The sequence below is a fragment of the Candoia aspera genome, chromosome 9 (genome assembly GCF_035149785.1).
Source record: "Candoia aspera isolate rCanAsp1 chromosome 9, rCanAsp1.hap2, whole genome shotgun sequence".
In the NCBI taxonomy this organism is placed as follows: domain Eukaryota; kingdom Metazoa; phylum Chordata; class Lepidosauria; order Squamata; family Boidae; genus Candoia; species Candoia aspera.
Window position 1 is genome coordinate 2,575,001 of NC_086161.1, and position 16,793 is coordinate 2,591,793.

At 46.2% G+C, this 16,793-nt stretch overlaps 1 protein-coding gene across 1 annotated transcript; it reads left to right on the plus strand.

The window, feature by feature from the left end:
- The first annotated feature begins 6,356 nt into the window (after nt 1-6,356).
- Nucleotides 6,357-12,335, plus strand: LOC134502547 (placenta-expressed transcript 1 protein-like). The gene is made up of 4 exons (XM_063310924.1): nt 6,357-6,547; nt 8,721-8,928; nt 10,533-10,591; nt 11,167-12,335. The coding sequence occupies exons 1-4, from the start codon at nt 6,379-6,381 to the stop codon at nt 11,412-11,414; spliced, it is 684 nt and encodes a 227-aa protein (XP_063166994.1). The 5' UTR covers nt 6,357-6,378; the 3' UTR covers nt 11,415-12,335.
- The last annotated feature ends 4,458 nt before the right edge of the window (nt 12,336-16,793 follow it).

A 16,793-nucleotide genomic window follows, 5' to 3' on the forward strand; every position in this document is an offset into this window, starting at 1 on the left:
CCTCACAAAGCAACATACACACACACACGCACACACACCTCTTTTCCCCCTTTGCCATGCGCTCTTCCTCAAGTTCATGAGTCTTTGTATCAACCACTTGATCAGTCCCTCTTCTGTTCTTCTGTTGCTCTTCACTGACTGACTTTGCCTTCTGGACTCAACTTCTATTCCACCACAGAGGGACCCTTCGTGGAGGAATCTGGATGGGCAAACAGTGGCTGGGGTTGCAGCATTGTGGGTTTTGCCCTGTTCCCATTTTAGGGAACACGAGTGGACTCTGAGTGGTACTGATCTGTTGTAGATAACTGGGGCTGTCTCCTCAGCACATCCATCTTGTCTATGGCACGGGCCCAGTGAGGGTTCATGACTGAAAAAGTCCTCAATTTGGCAAAATGAGAAACTTGGTGTGCTGTGGCAGGAAGTTTGAAAACTCCACATTCAGGTTCTACTTTGCTGAAGACAAGCATTGCTATATTTCACTGAGAGCAATTGCTAGAGTAGGACAACAGATAAAACGTAAGCAGCAATAAATCAATAATAAGACCAGGATGTGGAATAAAAGTCTTACAATTAAATACATTAGGGAATCTGACAGATGCATATAGCCTTGGGATTTCCTGACACATCCATCTTCCTTTGCTTTTCCTCTCAAAATTACACAGTTCTAATTTAGTGAGGCAGCCCGATCTTCAGGTTCAAGTCCTCCAGATCAGATGGAGTAGAGGAGAACGGAAATGCTAGCAAAAGAATCCTAATGCATGGTGCGGGCGTGAACGCTGAGACTTTTTTCAACCCGAATTGTTAGCCTAAAAATACTGTTTGAAATAAAAGGGAGTTGATGAGGGAAAATGATTGCTTTCTCACCACAATTTCTTCTGGGGAATTCTTCCATTGCTCTTATTCCAATCATTAATTAAGATGATTATTGTAAATGGCTTTGGGTACCTAGCTTCAGGCACTCCAAAGCAGATTCTAAATATTCTCATCAATGAGAAACAGAATCATCATTGCTAAGTGATAATGAGTGGATTTATTTCTGATTCAGAAGAATGTTGCTATTATCTTTCCTTTAAAGATTCAGTGTGGCCCATGGGATCCTTCCTCCTCCTCCTTCCCCCATCCACTCCACACTGAGCTTCAGCATGGCATCAGCTGGCACAAGGCTGGCATCAATTCCTTGTTTGGAAAGCAAAGGAGGGTCTTTTAAAGGGTCAGAGCAACCTAATAGCAGGATGTGCATCTGAACCTCCATCATTTCTTCTCCCTGCATCCCAAGCCAGTGTATTTTTTTTCATTCTTCATTGCCTTTCTCCACTGAAAAGTGAGGGATTGGGCATGTCGGGGGGGGTGTTTTAAAAAAAATCGAGATCGCATCTGAGACTGAACAATTGAAGTCCCAGCCCTTTGACATAAGTTGCACACGTGATGCATATAAAAAAGGGGCAGGACTTCAATTGCACAGATGCAGGCACCATTTTGACGTCTTTGACACACAGACACCCACACAACCAAGGATCCAAAATGCCTGGGGAAAACAACAAATCTTGGGCTTTACTGATTAGTTTCCCTGCCTACATGAACATTATGGACGGCCCAGATCCTCACATGGGGAACCTGCCCCCGCCCCCCCCCCCCGCGCTTTTCCAAAGGTCCCAGTCTGGACACCTCCCAACCAGGCCTTCCTTTTGAATTTCCCTCCCCTTCTGCCCGCCCCACCCTGCCCTCTTGCTGCAGGCACTTTCTAGTTCCATCGGGCGAGGCTGCAACGTCAAGGACCCAACGAAACTGCCCCAGGAATTGGACCGGAATTGTGCTGCCTGCTTTGCGTGATGCCAAAGGTTCCTCGTCTCGGCTGCCCTCTTTTGTCAACCTGTTCCACCTCCTCCGAGCTGAGTCTCCCAGCAATTAATCGAGGGAGGCATGAGCAAGCAGCCAGCACACCAGGTTTGTACCTCCCTATCCTTTCAGTATCACACCCAGCACTCAGTCAATCAATAATTAGTTTAATGGCTTATATTTAAGGCCCAGCTCATCCACAGGACATCTTTTTAAAAAAATCTTAGTATCAAGATGATAATGAGAACCATGAATGAGGAGGAGGATGCCTGAGCAGATGCACTTGGTATGAAGGGTAGCTCTCAAGGCAAGTGATGCATCTGGAAATTATTGTAAATGATCAATTTCCTTCTTTCCCAAAATGGGCATCTCTTCCATTGGCAATAGGAGATGAGATATTCCCAGAAACTTCATTTTTGTTCAGGCCACAAATGGCTTCCATCCATTCTCACAAAGTTTCTTCTCCCTCCATGTCAGGAAGTCTAAATATTTTAGATTGCAGTATTTAACCTAATGGGCATTACATATTGAGGGAGCAATCCTACTAATTGTATTTAGAGAAGTAAATCTGTCATATGGATTTCTCTGTTTATTTGATGCATTCCCCACCTTTCCTCAACGTTCAGAGAGGAACACCTTGACAATACGCCTTCTCTCATTTTATTAGGTTTAAGCCCTGTCTTTTCTCCAAGGCGTCGAGCATAGCATATAATATATTGTGTCTTTACATCAAACGTAACTGCAAGCTGCATTTAACCCCATCTATGTCTAAAATGCAAGAAATTTGTGCCTGGCTGTGTTATTGATTGATTAAATAGGTGGACCCACAAAAGATATGATTTTCCTTTGATCTTATCTATCTACCATTCCCACCCAACTTTGCATTTATCTCTATAGAGCAGGATAAAATTAATAAATATGGAAAATGCCAAGTTAACTGTCCATTACCATCTAATCAAGTGCATCTTAATCAAATGGGTAATCAATGCTAAAATCCATAATTTTCTCCGTCCACTTCCTCCCATTCTACTGCTTTAATGGGATTTCTTTCTTCTAAAATCCAGCCAGACAGAAAGGGTAGAGCGAGGTTTCTGGGGAGGGAAAAGTTATCAGGTTGAAGTTTGGCATCCTGGTGTAGAAGGAACTCCTATGTATATGCAAGGAACTGGGAAGTTATACCCTGGGCTACCTTACCAAGACACGGTCCAACGGAAGTCCCAGAGAAATGAAGGAAAGCCAACCTCATCTTTTCGACCACTTCTTCTATGGTCCTCAGCTCACCCCAGGTTTGTTGTACCAGCCTGGGGAAGTTTGCCCCAGAAGGGGAGCAGGCTACTGCAAGCAGGCCAGTTGATGCTTTGATTCTTTCCTGGAGTGGGGGGTCTCCCAATTTACCTCTCCTATGGAACTCAGGCCTTCCCCTCCTTGAAGATCCTGGGCTACTTGTTCTCTAGGATTGCACTGAATCACCTTTGGTGGAGCAAAACATTCGCACCTAAATAGCTTTTAGAGCTGAAGGACGAGAAGCCAGAAAGTCAAATTCCTGCCTACTTAAGAGCAGGAATGTAGAAGCAGCAGGATTTCCACCAGGAGTGGGCGAGGTGTCTTGTCTTACTCATGCCTCACCTGAGATGCTGCAATCCGCCCCTGGGGGTGGTTGTCATCGCACAGAGCGGAGCGACTCAGCTGTATGTCATGAACTGGCCCTTGGCAGATTGCAGAAACTGGCTGGAGGGAGCAGAAGTTAATGATCTACCCCAAAGAACAGGGGGAGGGGGGGTTGAAGTTACACCTGGGAGGAAGTCGTGGTGAAAAAATAAAAAAAAATAGGCTACTGGTTTGGGAGGAGCTGAAAATCTGATCAGAAAATCTGATGTTTGGGCTTGATTTTTGCATATTTCAAAGCCGAACCTGCTTTGAAGGATGGGATCCAACACGCAGACGCTCATTGGTTGCACTGCTGACACCCGAAATCCGCCCAGCCCACGCCTGAGCTGCTGTGACGTCACGGAAATTTCAAGCATGTTCCAGTTTCCCAGCTGGAAGCAACAGAATATTCATAAGCAGTGCAGCTTTTTTTTTTTTTACGAAGAACGAAAGAAGAGGCGCAAATGTGGAAACTGCATTTCTTTGGTAGAGAATGTATTTTTATAACACTTGGGGTGGGAGGGATCTTACAATACTAAAACAAAACCAAAAAAACTAACATTCAGCACTTTTTTTAGAACTATAACTTCTGATTACTCTAATATTCGCTATCATTATTTGGGGGATGAATTATAACCAGTGGCACCCTAACCCAAATCAATTTTAGCTCATTAATTGTAGTATCTAATTTGGGAAAACATTTCGGATTTCACTATTTTAATTAATTACAGTAATATTATTATTTTTACTGCATTTTATTTTTGTAATAAATCCTGCAAGCCACCTAGAATCTGTTCAGGCAGCAGACAAATCTCACACCTAAACCAACAAACAAACCACCACCCTGATCAGGTAGGAGGAGGGCAGAAGGATTTCTATCCAGAAAATGAATTCTAGGGAGCTTGCGCTGTAGGACACAGGATCAATGTATCTCTCAGGATGCAAGAAAGAACTTCCCATTTGATGCAACCTTAAAAGGAAATCCAAGGCTTTTGTGCAGGCCCGCAACTGGGGTCGGGGTCACCCAGGGCAAACATAGATTCCGCGCCCATTTTGGCACCCCCCCAGCATGGCACCCGGGCACATGCCCCGCTTGCCCCCGCACAGTTGCGGCCCTGCTTTTGTGCTTGCAGATGTTATGAAACTTGGGACAGGAGAAAGGAACTGAATGTACGTATGAAGATGCAGATGCTCTTTTAATTTTGGAAAATGTCCTAAGGCCTCACACACACCTGCAAGCTTATAGCAACATCTCTTTAAATTTAAGGTTGGGTTTAAGTTAGACTTCCTTCTGGGAAAGTCTGGTCTTTGTCCATAGGCCATTGCTTATAAATGCCACAGGTAGATTCACTGCCAGACAATGACCAAAGTCCCACTGATTGACTAAGATTATTTCCTTTTTTTTTAACTTATTAAAGAAGTCTTTTACAAATTAGAAACAAACCAAAATTAAAGAAAAAAGGAAGAAAGGAAAAGTAAAAGTGATAAGTAAATAGAAAAGAAATGAAAGAAAAATAAAGAGAAAAATGGTATAAAGAAGCGGCTTCCGCTTTTCTTTACAGCAGTTATAAATGCATTTATATTTTATCCTATCTGTTTATAGTTACAGCGTGGCTCCCTTCTTTCCATATTCTACCCTTTCTAATCGTCAAACCCATTGATCATAAGTTCTTTTTTTTTTTTCTGTTTTCAGCAAAAAGTCCATAAAGGGTTTCCAGTCACGGTCTAAGATTATTTCCCAAAGGCACTGCAACATTTGAAAACCAGTCTGGTCCAACCAACTTGGCTTCTCTCCAGCACATGGGGCCAGTCCAGTCTTCTGCGACTCGATGCCCTGACATTTCTGGACTGCACCTCCCATGTTGGACTCGATGGGAGCTGAAGGACAGTCGAAAGCAGCCGAGTCTCAGATGTATGAAGCGAGGTATGAAGCAAGCTGAGTCGTCACCTTTTAGAAGGCCGAATGCTGCCGACGGAATGTACTGTTCAAATAACTCCTTGCGCAGTCAGACATTTGCACATTGTCTTTTCTGGTTGGCTTTTAACCCAGAATGAGATTATTTTATCGGGACTGCCTGATTCAAGGAATGCCTATTTGTAGGGTGTTCGGGACTAGGATCCTTCTTACTCTGTTGCTGTTTTATTTTTTTAACATGCCTCAAAGTCTACCCTTTTGGATGATGGAATCTCTCCCTTAAGAAATGCTGCCTGCCAGGTTGCTCCAGGGAGGGGTGTGACTAAAAACACCACAGTAAGGGGACCTACCAGGGATACCTGTGAGGAAGGGGGGCAAGTTGCCTTGCCATAAAATGTGTTAATTGGAAAAGGTGCGCCTGGACGCCTCCTGATTTTTGGCTGCCCTAGACTGACCCACTTCCCCTCCTACTCTCCCCCACCCCATGGCTATGTTGCCTGGCAGGTATTCTCCATTTCCCTGGGGAGAGACCATAAAAGGCTGGATTGCCTGATAGATCTACAGGAATCTGCTGAAGTTCTTTGCACTCTGGAGATGCCGATCCAGATACGGATGCAAAAAACAGAAACTCTTGAAGAAAACCAGCTCAGCTGCTGGGATGACAACGGAGGAAGCCGTTCTTTTCCTCTCTGAAGACAACACCTCGGAGGCAATCGGAGTCATGATCACTTCCCCTCCAGTGGTCCCACACTCCCACAGGCCCTTTGGGTTTCATTCAGCAGCAGCAAAGAAGAGCATCCCAAATGTGTCACCACTATGAAACCTCCCACCAGGGAGGGTGTGAGAGGGAAGGAATGTGCAACCTCCAGAGGATATAAAAGCTTGGCCAGCAGCCGTCCTTCAAAGATCTCAAGTGGAGACCAGGTGAATCTTGCGGAGGAACAGGCAGCCAGAGGAGAGGGAAGGAGAAAACGTGGAAGATGGCTTGGCTCAAGCTCACAATACAGCTCTTCTTCCTCGGGGTCTCGCTGGTTTCACCCGCTTACTTCCAACAGCCCCCCTGCGAGATTGTCAAGAAGACGGTGGCACGAGGCTCCTTCAAGCTGGACGTGGAACCTCTTTATTACGAGCCGGGGGAAATCTATACAGGTATGTGCGCCTGGCAGGACCCACCCGGATGCTGCAAAACGTGTCTTGACTTTGTTCTTTGCTGTGCGGAGTTTCAGGCTGCCTCTCGCCAAATTTCAGCTCCTCATATTAGGATCACCTCCTGGTTCCAGCAGACACCCACAGAATTAGCAGAACACTCCTTCTGATTTTTAAAAGAATCTCCCAGAAATTAGGTGGCCCCGAGTGCAGTTTGACGCGTGCTATTCCTTGACAACAGCAGGATTGCAAGCCACTGGGCTTCTTCCCAGAGGTCTTGCCATCCAGGTTGGAAACAGGAGAGGGGCAGCTCTGACCCAGTGGCTCTCTGACAATGCAGGACGCGTTGTACAACCTGTAAAATGAGGAATTACGGATGACCTATAGTGCAGGTTTGTGGGGGCAAAGAAGAACGGTGTGTGGTTAGAAAGGTTTCCGCCTGGGAAAAATGCTTTAGCAAACAGCCCCCCACCCTTTCTGTGCAGCTATCAATGAGCAGCTTTTCAACAGAGAGTCCAGTCGAGGAGAAAGGAAGATGCAAAGTGTAATTCAGCCCAGCAGAACCTGCAGGTAGAAACAGAGATGTCCACAAGGAGGGTCAGAAAAGGCTCAGTGACGGCCGCAAGCACTCAGTCGCAGCTGCCATCTTGGCTTTTTTGACACACACCCCTCCCGCAGATGCCCCTGCGTGTGGGCCATGTATAATGGGCTGTGGGAATGACCTTGGGAGACAGGAGGAAGAGCTGCAGCCTAGTCGGCAGTCTGATAAGAAAGGTCTGAGCCCAAAGGAGGGATGGGGGTAGAGCAAGCATCTCAGAAGGGACCCTCCCTGGCTCTCTGGAAAGCAAAGGCAGGGGAGGGGAGAAGGGCTTCCAGACTTGCAAGATTCTGTTGCTATAACCCAGTATTTCTCAACCTTGGCAACTTTAAGATAGGTGGACTTCAATTCCCAGAATTCCCCATCCAGTGCTGGATAGGGAATTCTGGGAATTGAAGTCCACCTATCTTAAAGTTGCCAAGGTTGAGAAATGCTGCTGTAACCTTACAATAAAGATAGTGTTAATACTCATGGTTTTGGTTCTGTCCAGACCACCTCGAAGAGCTGACATCATGTCAGTGGGGAGCATTGTGTTCAACCCCACTTGAGCACTGCGTTTTCTTGAGCCCTTGTAGACCTCCTCAGCACATGAGCCAGCACAGACTTGAACCCACAGCTGAACTCCACAAGCAGTGGAGCGCTGCAATGTCCTTTTCCAAAGAGCGAGGGAGAATTCCCCAGTTCTTCCCACCTTAAAAGACAGTCACAAATGGGGCCCCTCTTTTACCACTTGCACTGCAAGGCTTGGGGGGCGATGCCTCTGGCCGCAACATCAGGGAGAGACGGCCTCTTGGCCTGGACATACGAAACGAGCCAGGATTATTTCACCCCTTGCCAAGCAAAGAGGCTCAGGGCGCCTCTGCAGACCTACCCCACATGTCTGAATGGGTGGCTAAATAGCTTTCCCACTGGCTCTGCATTGTAGAAGCCCTTACAAATTTCCAAGACAGGCGAACGCTGGAAGCCAAGGGCATCTCTCTGACCCCAAAGGGCTGCAATTTCAGTTCAGGCCAAGGAAACAGCAGAAGGAGGGACATGACACCCTTTGCCATAGGCTGCTTAACAGGGAGACTGAACAGACGTTGGGTTTACAGACATTCATGGGTAGATCAGACCACATTCTGGCAAGGGAGGACAATTCTAAGTTCTATCAACTCAGAGGCATCCTAAAATTTCCTTCTCATCCAGAAGAGACCTGTAAGATTGGAATAATAATGAGGGGGAGGTTTTCAAACCATTTGGCCTCCGCCAAGGCAGGCTGGCTGTCTTGTGCCCCATCGCAGAAGCTGAACCTGAGGCCAGCCAAGGAAACAGTCAGCGCATTGGTTCATAAGGCTGTTTTTTCCATTTCGCAACTCGCTCGTTTATGCCAACCAGCCGCATTCAATCGAAACGCAATCTGGGATTAGCCGCACCTTATGAGTCAGATGCAGCCCACAGACAGGAATGCTGGAAGTCCAGACCCAGCCTGGCTTTAGACCTCCTGGAATTTTCCTCCAGCATCTCATCACCCGAAGGCACTTTTGCGTTTTATTCTCCCAAATAAAAATACCTTTCACTTTCTCCTTTCCTCTCCAGTATCTATTAGCGGAGCACAGAATGCCACCTCGGTTATCTTACAAATTGTGCCTCCTGAGCACACTTTTGGGGGCCTGTGGGAAGAGGAAAACCGACTGGTCAGCTGCAGTGCCATGGAAAGCGTGATGCAGAAAAACTTCTCCGGCCCTGGCACCATGACCCGCTGGATTTCCCCAAGCGCTCCCAGCACTGGATCTGCGCAAATAAGGTGAGGTCCCCAACGGCTTGCTAGGAGGAGGCATCCCAAAGAACGGACAGCTCCAGGGAGCTTGCAACGCACTCTTCAAATGTTCCTGCTCTTCCTTCAAAGGATTCAGGATTCGCACAAACACATGCATGGCTTCTCATGTGCACACACGCACACGCACACCCCTACTTTTCATCTTCACTGCAATCCTGTGAGGAAAGTTAGACTGAAAGATTAACAAACCAAGGGTCAACTTTAAAAAATGGAGAAAGATTTTTCAGCCCCAAGCTAAATAGAACTTCCATTTACCAGGGAAGTATATCGAACAAGAGAAGCAGAGGACAGGCACATGGCCTCTTCAGGCCCTTCTTTTCGGCTTCCCCGGGGCCGGCCGTTCAAGTCATCCAGCATCTCTGAGCCTGTTCTTTTCATCCAGCTCCCTGGTCGGGGTGGGGCACCCTTCCTTCCTAAATGTCCGAAAGGAGAAGCCCACTGCCCCTTTGGTAGACGTACCACAGCTTTAGCAACACGCAGGGGACTGAATTAAACAGCTTACTCAGCCTCCTTGTTTTCTACGACTTTTAGGCCTTTCACCAAGCATGCGAAATTAATTCAAGAATTGCCATAACAGATGAGATGAGGAAGATTAATTAGAAAGTCAAAGGAACATGTTTTGTGTAAGAGAAGCCATGAGAAAAGAATTATTTCTCAGATGAGAAGCCGTCAAAATTAAGGATTTAAGTTGATCGTCAGGTAGCAACGGCCTGATCCGATGGCTCAGCACTCATCTGAGAAAGGCACTTACAGTCCCCTATTTTCAGTTAGTGCTGTCCAGTTTTGGGGGGGGGGGCATTTTGCCTGTCCCAGACTTTAATCCATCACCAGTTATATGAGGCAAAGTTTACTTCAGAGGAAGCTCTAGGAACAGCACTTCACACGCCAGAAGGCCGTTGCTGAAATTTGAACTCTTCCTGCCGGCGGAGTCAAATCAGGGACTCGCAGGTGCCAGACATGACAAAACTTGCACCAAAGGTGAGCTTATACCACCTGCCAGCGACGGAATAATTATTTTATTCCTCTTACGATTAATCAGCATTTTTATTCTATGGTTGTGATCACCAGGGAATGCCTTGTAAAGAGGGCTACAAATCACTGAATATTGGTGATGGTCAAGCTGGCCTCAGTCTGGTGCCTCCCAGTTCTGGGAACTGTACGCCCAGCACGACAGGATGCCATGCATTTGAAACTGGAATTAAACAGTTCTTGCTTTCCTAAAGTCCTTTTGAGACTTTCTATGGATCCAGCTTCCTTCCTTTCTTCAATCCTGTTCCTTTCTGCTTTTTTTTTTCTTTTTCATCCTCACATGTGCAGGGTCCACTTTTTTATTTCCCCCTGGATCAACTGAACAGTGACCCATTGGTTGCGACAGGAACTGACCAACCGGCTTGTTGCCTGAGCCTGACATCATGGGCTGAGAGAGGGGGACTGGCCCAAGGTCACCACCCAGCCGGCTTTCAGGCCTGAGGCGGCACTAGAACTCACCGTCTCCCAGTTTCTAGCCTGGCGCCTTCACCACGACGCCAGACTGGCTCTCATGTTCTTTCTGCTTGTTTGTTTCAAAACAGGGCCTTCGTCTCCTTTGCCAACGGGACCACCCTGCTGCAGACCAAGACCGTGGAAGGAGGTAATTTTAGCAGCTTTCTCCTCCCTAGGAAAACTGCTTGGGAGAATATTGATATTTGCAACTATAGTTTGGTTTTGTGGCCCCCCAGCCAGTTTGGTTATTTTGCGGTTCAAAGCATTGAGCGAAGCTAGAATATGGATGGATTCGGCGAAGGAATTCAGCGTGTTGTGTGAAAGCAGGCCAAGCACAGGCGCCAGCCGTTAACTGTGCTCTTAGCATCCTGCCTCAAACTCTGCAGATGCTCAGGGTGGTGCACAAAACTTGTGCGCTGTACTGCGTTGCCGTCCTTTCCCAAGAAAGCCCGGGAGACAGGTGTGTCCACAGGGGACGAGCAAAAGAGTCAAGATGGCAGGAGTGACAGGGCAGGTGAAACCCCAGTGCCCCTGAAAACCAGGCAAAGCTTTCGTCTCACCTCAGCTTGACTTTTTTTACCATCCCCTGTGGACATCCCTGCTGGAAGGTGAGGGTTTCCCAAAGATGTTTGGGTTGGCATCACAGGAAATAGGTCCCTCCGCTTCTCCAAGTCTCCACCAGCAACAGGACTCCACTAATCTTGCTTCCATTTTTCCTTCCAGAGTTGGTCGCCTCAAGGTCATCCTCGGTCCCCCAGCCAACCAGCAGCACCCCCAAGCCAGCTGTTCACAACAACCCTACTGACGGTCACCTCCACATCAACTCCACTGTAGTCCACCATAATTTTGCATCTTCCCACCAGTGGACAAAAAATCCACACAGTTCAGTCTCTGTGGCCCAAGCCAGTTCATTCCTTCTGGCCATCATGCAGCTTCTTTCCGTCTCTCTTGGATACAAGCTTCTGGCCTAAGATCTGCCCTCTTGCAAAGTCCAAATGTTTGGAGCATCCTCCCATCTTTTCAGACAACCAGAATGTAAAAACCGATGGACTGATTTTCTTGGGAACAAAATATCCCTCTGCACCCCCCCACAAAACAACCCTTCTTTCCCCGTCTCCCTCCCTCCCTCCCTCTCTCTTCTGCACCTCAGTGGCTGATTCCAGAAACGTTTCAGCAGCTGTCTTGTCCCAATCCAAAGAAATATGACCCAAGGTATTGTAGTTCGAGGAAAAATCCAGCCTGTGTTGCATTTGCACTCTCTGTGGCTTCAAGACATAATAAGAAACTAAAAGGTCAACAAATTGCGGCCCCAGTTCAGCTGCCTGAGGCAAATTGTCAATTTCACCTACAGTGAGACCCTTCTGGATCCAAAGGTGCTAAGATGCAAAATTTATTTTAAATGTATTTTACTACAATCTAGGCAAAAATCGTCTTTAAAAGGTAGACCGCATAGTTTCTTCTTGCAAAGAGTGTTTCCATTCTCCATAGCAAGAAGAATACCAGTGTTTCAAGGACATTTGATTGGGGGGGCACACGAGGGCACCGAGGCCTGGATAATCAGACCAAATGGGTGAAATCACTGTCACAAACTGGAACTGACAACACTGTTCTCTCCGCGGCCTGCAAATATGCTGATGGAAGCATTTCATAACAGGCAAATCTCAACACGACAACACAAAAGGCTGTCTGCAATCACCATACTTGAGTTCCAACTCAAATACAGATTTGAAAAGGTCACAAGCTAAATTGCATCTTTTCATCTGTGGTCCGACCAACCATTTGGACCACAGATCCTCCACAGCTGTGAGGCAGGGAAGATTCTCTTTTTAAACTTCAGCTTTCAGCTTTTCAAACCCCCTGCTGGTAAGGCATTCTCCCCTGTAAAGATCTTTTCTCCAAAAATAACTTGGGAGTTGCTGCTGCTGCTACTGGGTCTGAAGAACTCACTATCTAGAGAAGAAATTGGAGGAGGCAAGAAACAGAAGAGAAAAAGAAGGTTGGAACCTCAGAGTCCAATTTTTTAGTAGGATATGATGGACTTCCAAAAGTCCTGGGCATGTTACTGATGTTTTTTGTACATACTGTGTCTTTGGAAAAAGTATTTTGAAACTCCATTTTGCTTTAAAAAGCCAATAAAATATCTTCATAATGTCTGGTGCAACTGTGGCATCTTTGGTGGTGGGACTGGATGGAATGACCACCTTCAATCACTAGGCCTTGTTCCAACCGGATGATCTCCAGTTGTGTTGGCCTACAGTTCTCATGGACCATCCTCCCATTTAGGGGAATTGTAGCCTAAACACAGCTGGAGAATTCTGGTTCAAAAAGTCCAACCAAACAAGTTGGTTAGAAAATGAACACATCTAGGATCTGATTTCATCCATGTTGTGACTTTTTCAAGGTCATGGAGAAAAACAGCCAGAAATAACAAGCGTTAAATTCCCCCTTTGAATTTTGCCTCTGTTCAAAGTCACAGAAATGACTTTGAATGGCTTTTCTCCCCCTGAGGCTTCCGCCTGCTTTTTTGCTAACTACTCTGCAAGCCAGTTTCAGCCAGAAAACCCACCCTGGCCCACCCACTCTGTGTTGACATGCATCTAATCTTGCAGAGTAACAACTGCATTTTATTGGCCCTGTGGAACACAGGATCCATTTTAATGAAGACTTCAGTGCTGCAAAGACTTATTGGATGCAAGAGGAAAATTAACCCGCAATGCCCTTGCTTTCATTTCAGCAGCTCATCAATGGAAGACTCTGGCTCTGCTCGAGAACATAGAGGGCCTTTTCTGTTTCTGAAAACGAACCAGTGGCATAGTTCATTTTATATTCTCCCATCTCATGCATGTTTTTCTCTGAAGCAATTTCCTTCACTTTGGCAACGTTAGCATTCAAGCAAGCATTCTTTACATCCGTGTTTCTCAAACTTGGCCACGTTAAGATGTCTGGACTTCAACTCCCAGAATGCCCCAGCTTTTGCAAACAACAAGCCACTTCATTGTGGCATCGGATGGCCTCGATGGTTTATATACATGAAGTTAGTTTTTAAGCTGCTCCAAAGCCTCTTTCCAGCCTAGGCAACTCTGGTGCCCCACGTCTGACAGTCTCCAGCCACAATGCTCAAAGATAACAGCCCTCTCCCGCTCTCCACACAGCCCTGCCATATGGTATGCGGCTGAGTCACCTCTTCCACAAATTTGTCCAATCAGCTTTTAAAACTTTATAAAAATCCTTTAGCAAACAATGTCACCTCTCAAAGGGCCTCTGAATGAAATTAGGAACTTTTTTTTCTTTGCTGCTAGTCTAATTTTTAAATTGTTCACCAGCTAAGATTTACCTTTGTTCTTGCCTTCTGGTTGTCCAAGGTCCGCTCTGCGTAAGGCTCTGGCAAAACATTGATAAAGTTTTAAAATAGTTTGAAAAATACATCTGGAAACAGCATAGCTGATGGTTTGCTTCTAATTTTCAGACCAATGTCCCTTCCCCAACCTGCCCTGTCCAATTTGGGTGCCAAAATAGGTGATACAAATGAATTCCAAATGCAAACTCGGGGGTGGGGGGGAAGTCCCAAGGCCTTGGTGCAAATCCTGAAATAGGTGGGAAAGGGGAGAACAAAAGCAGCCTTGAGCATGTACAGAATGCCTTTTCTTCATCACTGAGTAATCCCAGCTTCTCCATGTATGGCTGCTCTGCACATTTTGTTGTCTGAAGTAATGAAAACATATTTAAACACTGCTCTACATACACATATGCAATATTTTTCAATGGATGCCAGAGGTTGTGGAATCTCGCCCCGCAAGCTACTACCTCTGAAAATAGCCTTCCCTGCCTTGGGCCCTTCTGATGTGCTAGTGCAGTGCTTTTCAAACTTGGCCACTTTAAGATGTGTGGACTGCAACTCCCAGAATTCACCAGCCAGGCTGAGGAATTCTGGAAGTTGCAGTCCACACGTCTCAAAAGTGGCCAAGTTTGAAAAGCATTGTGCTAGAGCTTATTTCCCATAATCCTTCCACCACCTGTGGCTATGCTGGCTGGGGAATTATGGGACATGACTTCCAACAGGCCAGAAGGACTCCTGATTGGGCCAGGCTGTCTCAGCAGCTAAGCTATAGTCCTAAAGTGTGTAAGACTCTGTGTGTGTGTGTGTGTGTGTGAGTGTGAGAAAGAAAGAGAGAGAGAGAAAGAGAGAGAGAGAAATGCAAGCCAGAAAGGTATCACTGGGAAGCCAAATCTATCCCTTCCATTTAGAGATCCCTGCCAAATTTTGGAGCCTGACTTACCCATAATGTTATCTCACTTTGTCTGAAGTACCCGTGTTTAATTTGAGAGGAGTGAGGAATTAGTTGTAGTCATCTGGCTTCAATTAGTCACTCACCAGTGAACTGAACATCAACAGTTGTGGGTTTTTTGAGCACCCCAGCTTTAAGGACCAGAATCTGCAGCAGCCGAGATAACAGAACGGAAGGATGCATGTTTTTCTTCAAGTTGCCCTATTTCATGGTTAGAACTTGGCTAGATAAATGTCTGCAGCTGCTAGAATCATGCATTTAAGTACAAACCTTTCAAAGACTCAGTTGGCACTAACCACATAAGAAATATGTTATCACAAAGCTGCATAAAGGACACTGGCTGTGTAGTTTGTGCTGGCTTACCCTTCTTCTCATGACACTCTTTTAGGATGATGGTTTAACTGCTGCTTCTTTCCTTCTTCTGTTCTTTTTCTCCTGATTTATATTTCCATATGTAAGCTCTCCTGAATATGACTTTTTCACAGAAAGCAGGACATAAATGTTTAAACCGTTCTTTTTCTATTTATAACATTCAGGCATGAATTATGGAAAACTGCGTAAGGGGGCTGGTTTCTCTGCTTGGCACATAGAATAGGAATGGAGGCACAAACCCCATTTACCTAGGGGTGTTGTCTATCTTAGACAACAAATAGTGCCTGAAGGGCATGGGCAGAAGACCAATGCCCTCAGAGATGGCTTCCCCAGGTGGGTCGTTCCTCCTCCTGCTTGGCTCCATGGGTGGTGGGTGGCAGATATTTCAAGACTGGCACTTCCAGGCACCTTTAGTGGTCCTCTGTCCCTTTGCCCTTCAAAGTGTGCTGCCAATCCACATCTTGTCAATTGCAGAGCAGAAAGTCACCCCATCCTGGAAAGAAACATTGCCAACCAGTACTCGTGAACCAAAGCAACTGAGTCTGGACACATCACCACAAGCCATGATCCACCAAAGGATGGGCAGACCCAGGTCTCATGGAAAAAATGGGAGGTTGCTTCACACCGCTTGACATCAATGGGTTGCAATTGCAGCAAGCTTCCTTTGGGCGGGATGATGCAGCTGTCAGCAATTCAGAAGAGGCAATAGCATGGATCGAGGTCTTACGTATGCGGTGGTTTGTTGAAGAAGGATTGCTGCTCCTTCTTCTTTAAGCATGGCTGCATCTGCAGAACAAACTGGATCTGGTTCCTGAACTAACCCAATTTCTCAGTTGGCCCACAAATTAACTGCACGCTTTTGTTGTTTATTCGTTCAGTCGCTTCCGACTCTTCCGACTCTTCGTGACTTCATGGACCAGCCCACACCAGAGCTTCCTGTCGGTCATCAACACCACCAGCTCCCCCAGGGATGAGTCCACCACCTCTAGAATATCATCCATCCACCTTACCCTTGGTCAGCCCCTCTTCTTTTTGCCCTCCACTCTCCCCAGCATCAGCATCTTCTCCAGGGTGTCCTGTCTTCTCATTATGTGGCCAAAGTATTTCAGTTTTGCCTTTAATATCATTCCCTCAAGTGAGCAGTCTGGCTTTATCTCCTGGAGGATGGACTGGTTTGATCTTCTTGCAGTCCAAGGCACTCTCAGAATTTTCCTCCAACACCACAGTTCAAAAGCATCGATCTTCCTTCTCTCAGCCTTCCTTATGGTCCAGCTCTCGCAGCCACATGTTACTACGGGGAACACCACTGCTTTAACTATGCGGACCTTTGTTGTCAGTGTGATGTCTCTGCTCTTAACTATTTTATCGAGATTTGTCATTGCTCTTCTCCCAAGGATTAAGCGTCTTCTGATTTCCTGACTGCAGTCAGCATCTGCAGTAATCTTTGCACCTAGGAATACAAAGTCTTTCACTGCTTCTACATTTTCTCCCTCTATTTGCCAGTTATCAATCAAGCTGGTTGCCATAATCCTGGTTTTTTTTTAGGTTTAGCTGCAAGCCAGCTTTTGCACTTTCTTCTTTCACCTTCATCATAAGGCTCCTCAGTTCCTCTTCCCTTTCAGCCATCAAAGTGGTATCATCTGCAGATCTGAGATTGTTAATGTTTCTTCCAGAGATTTTAACTCTAGCCTT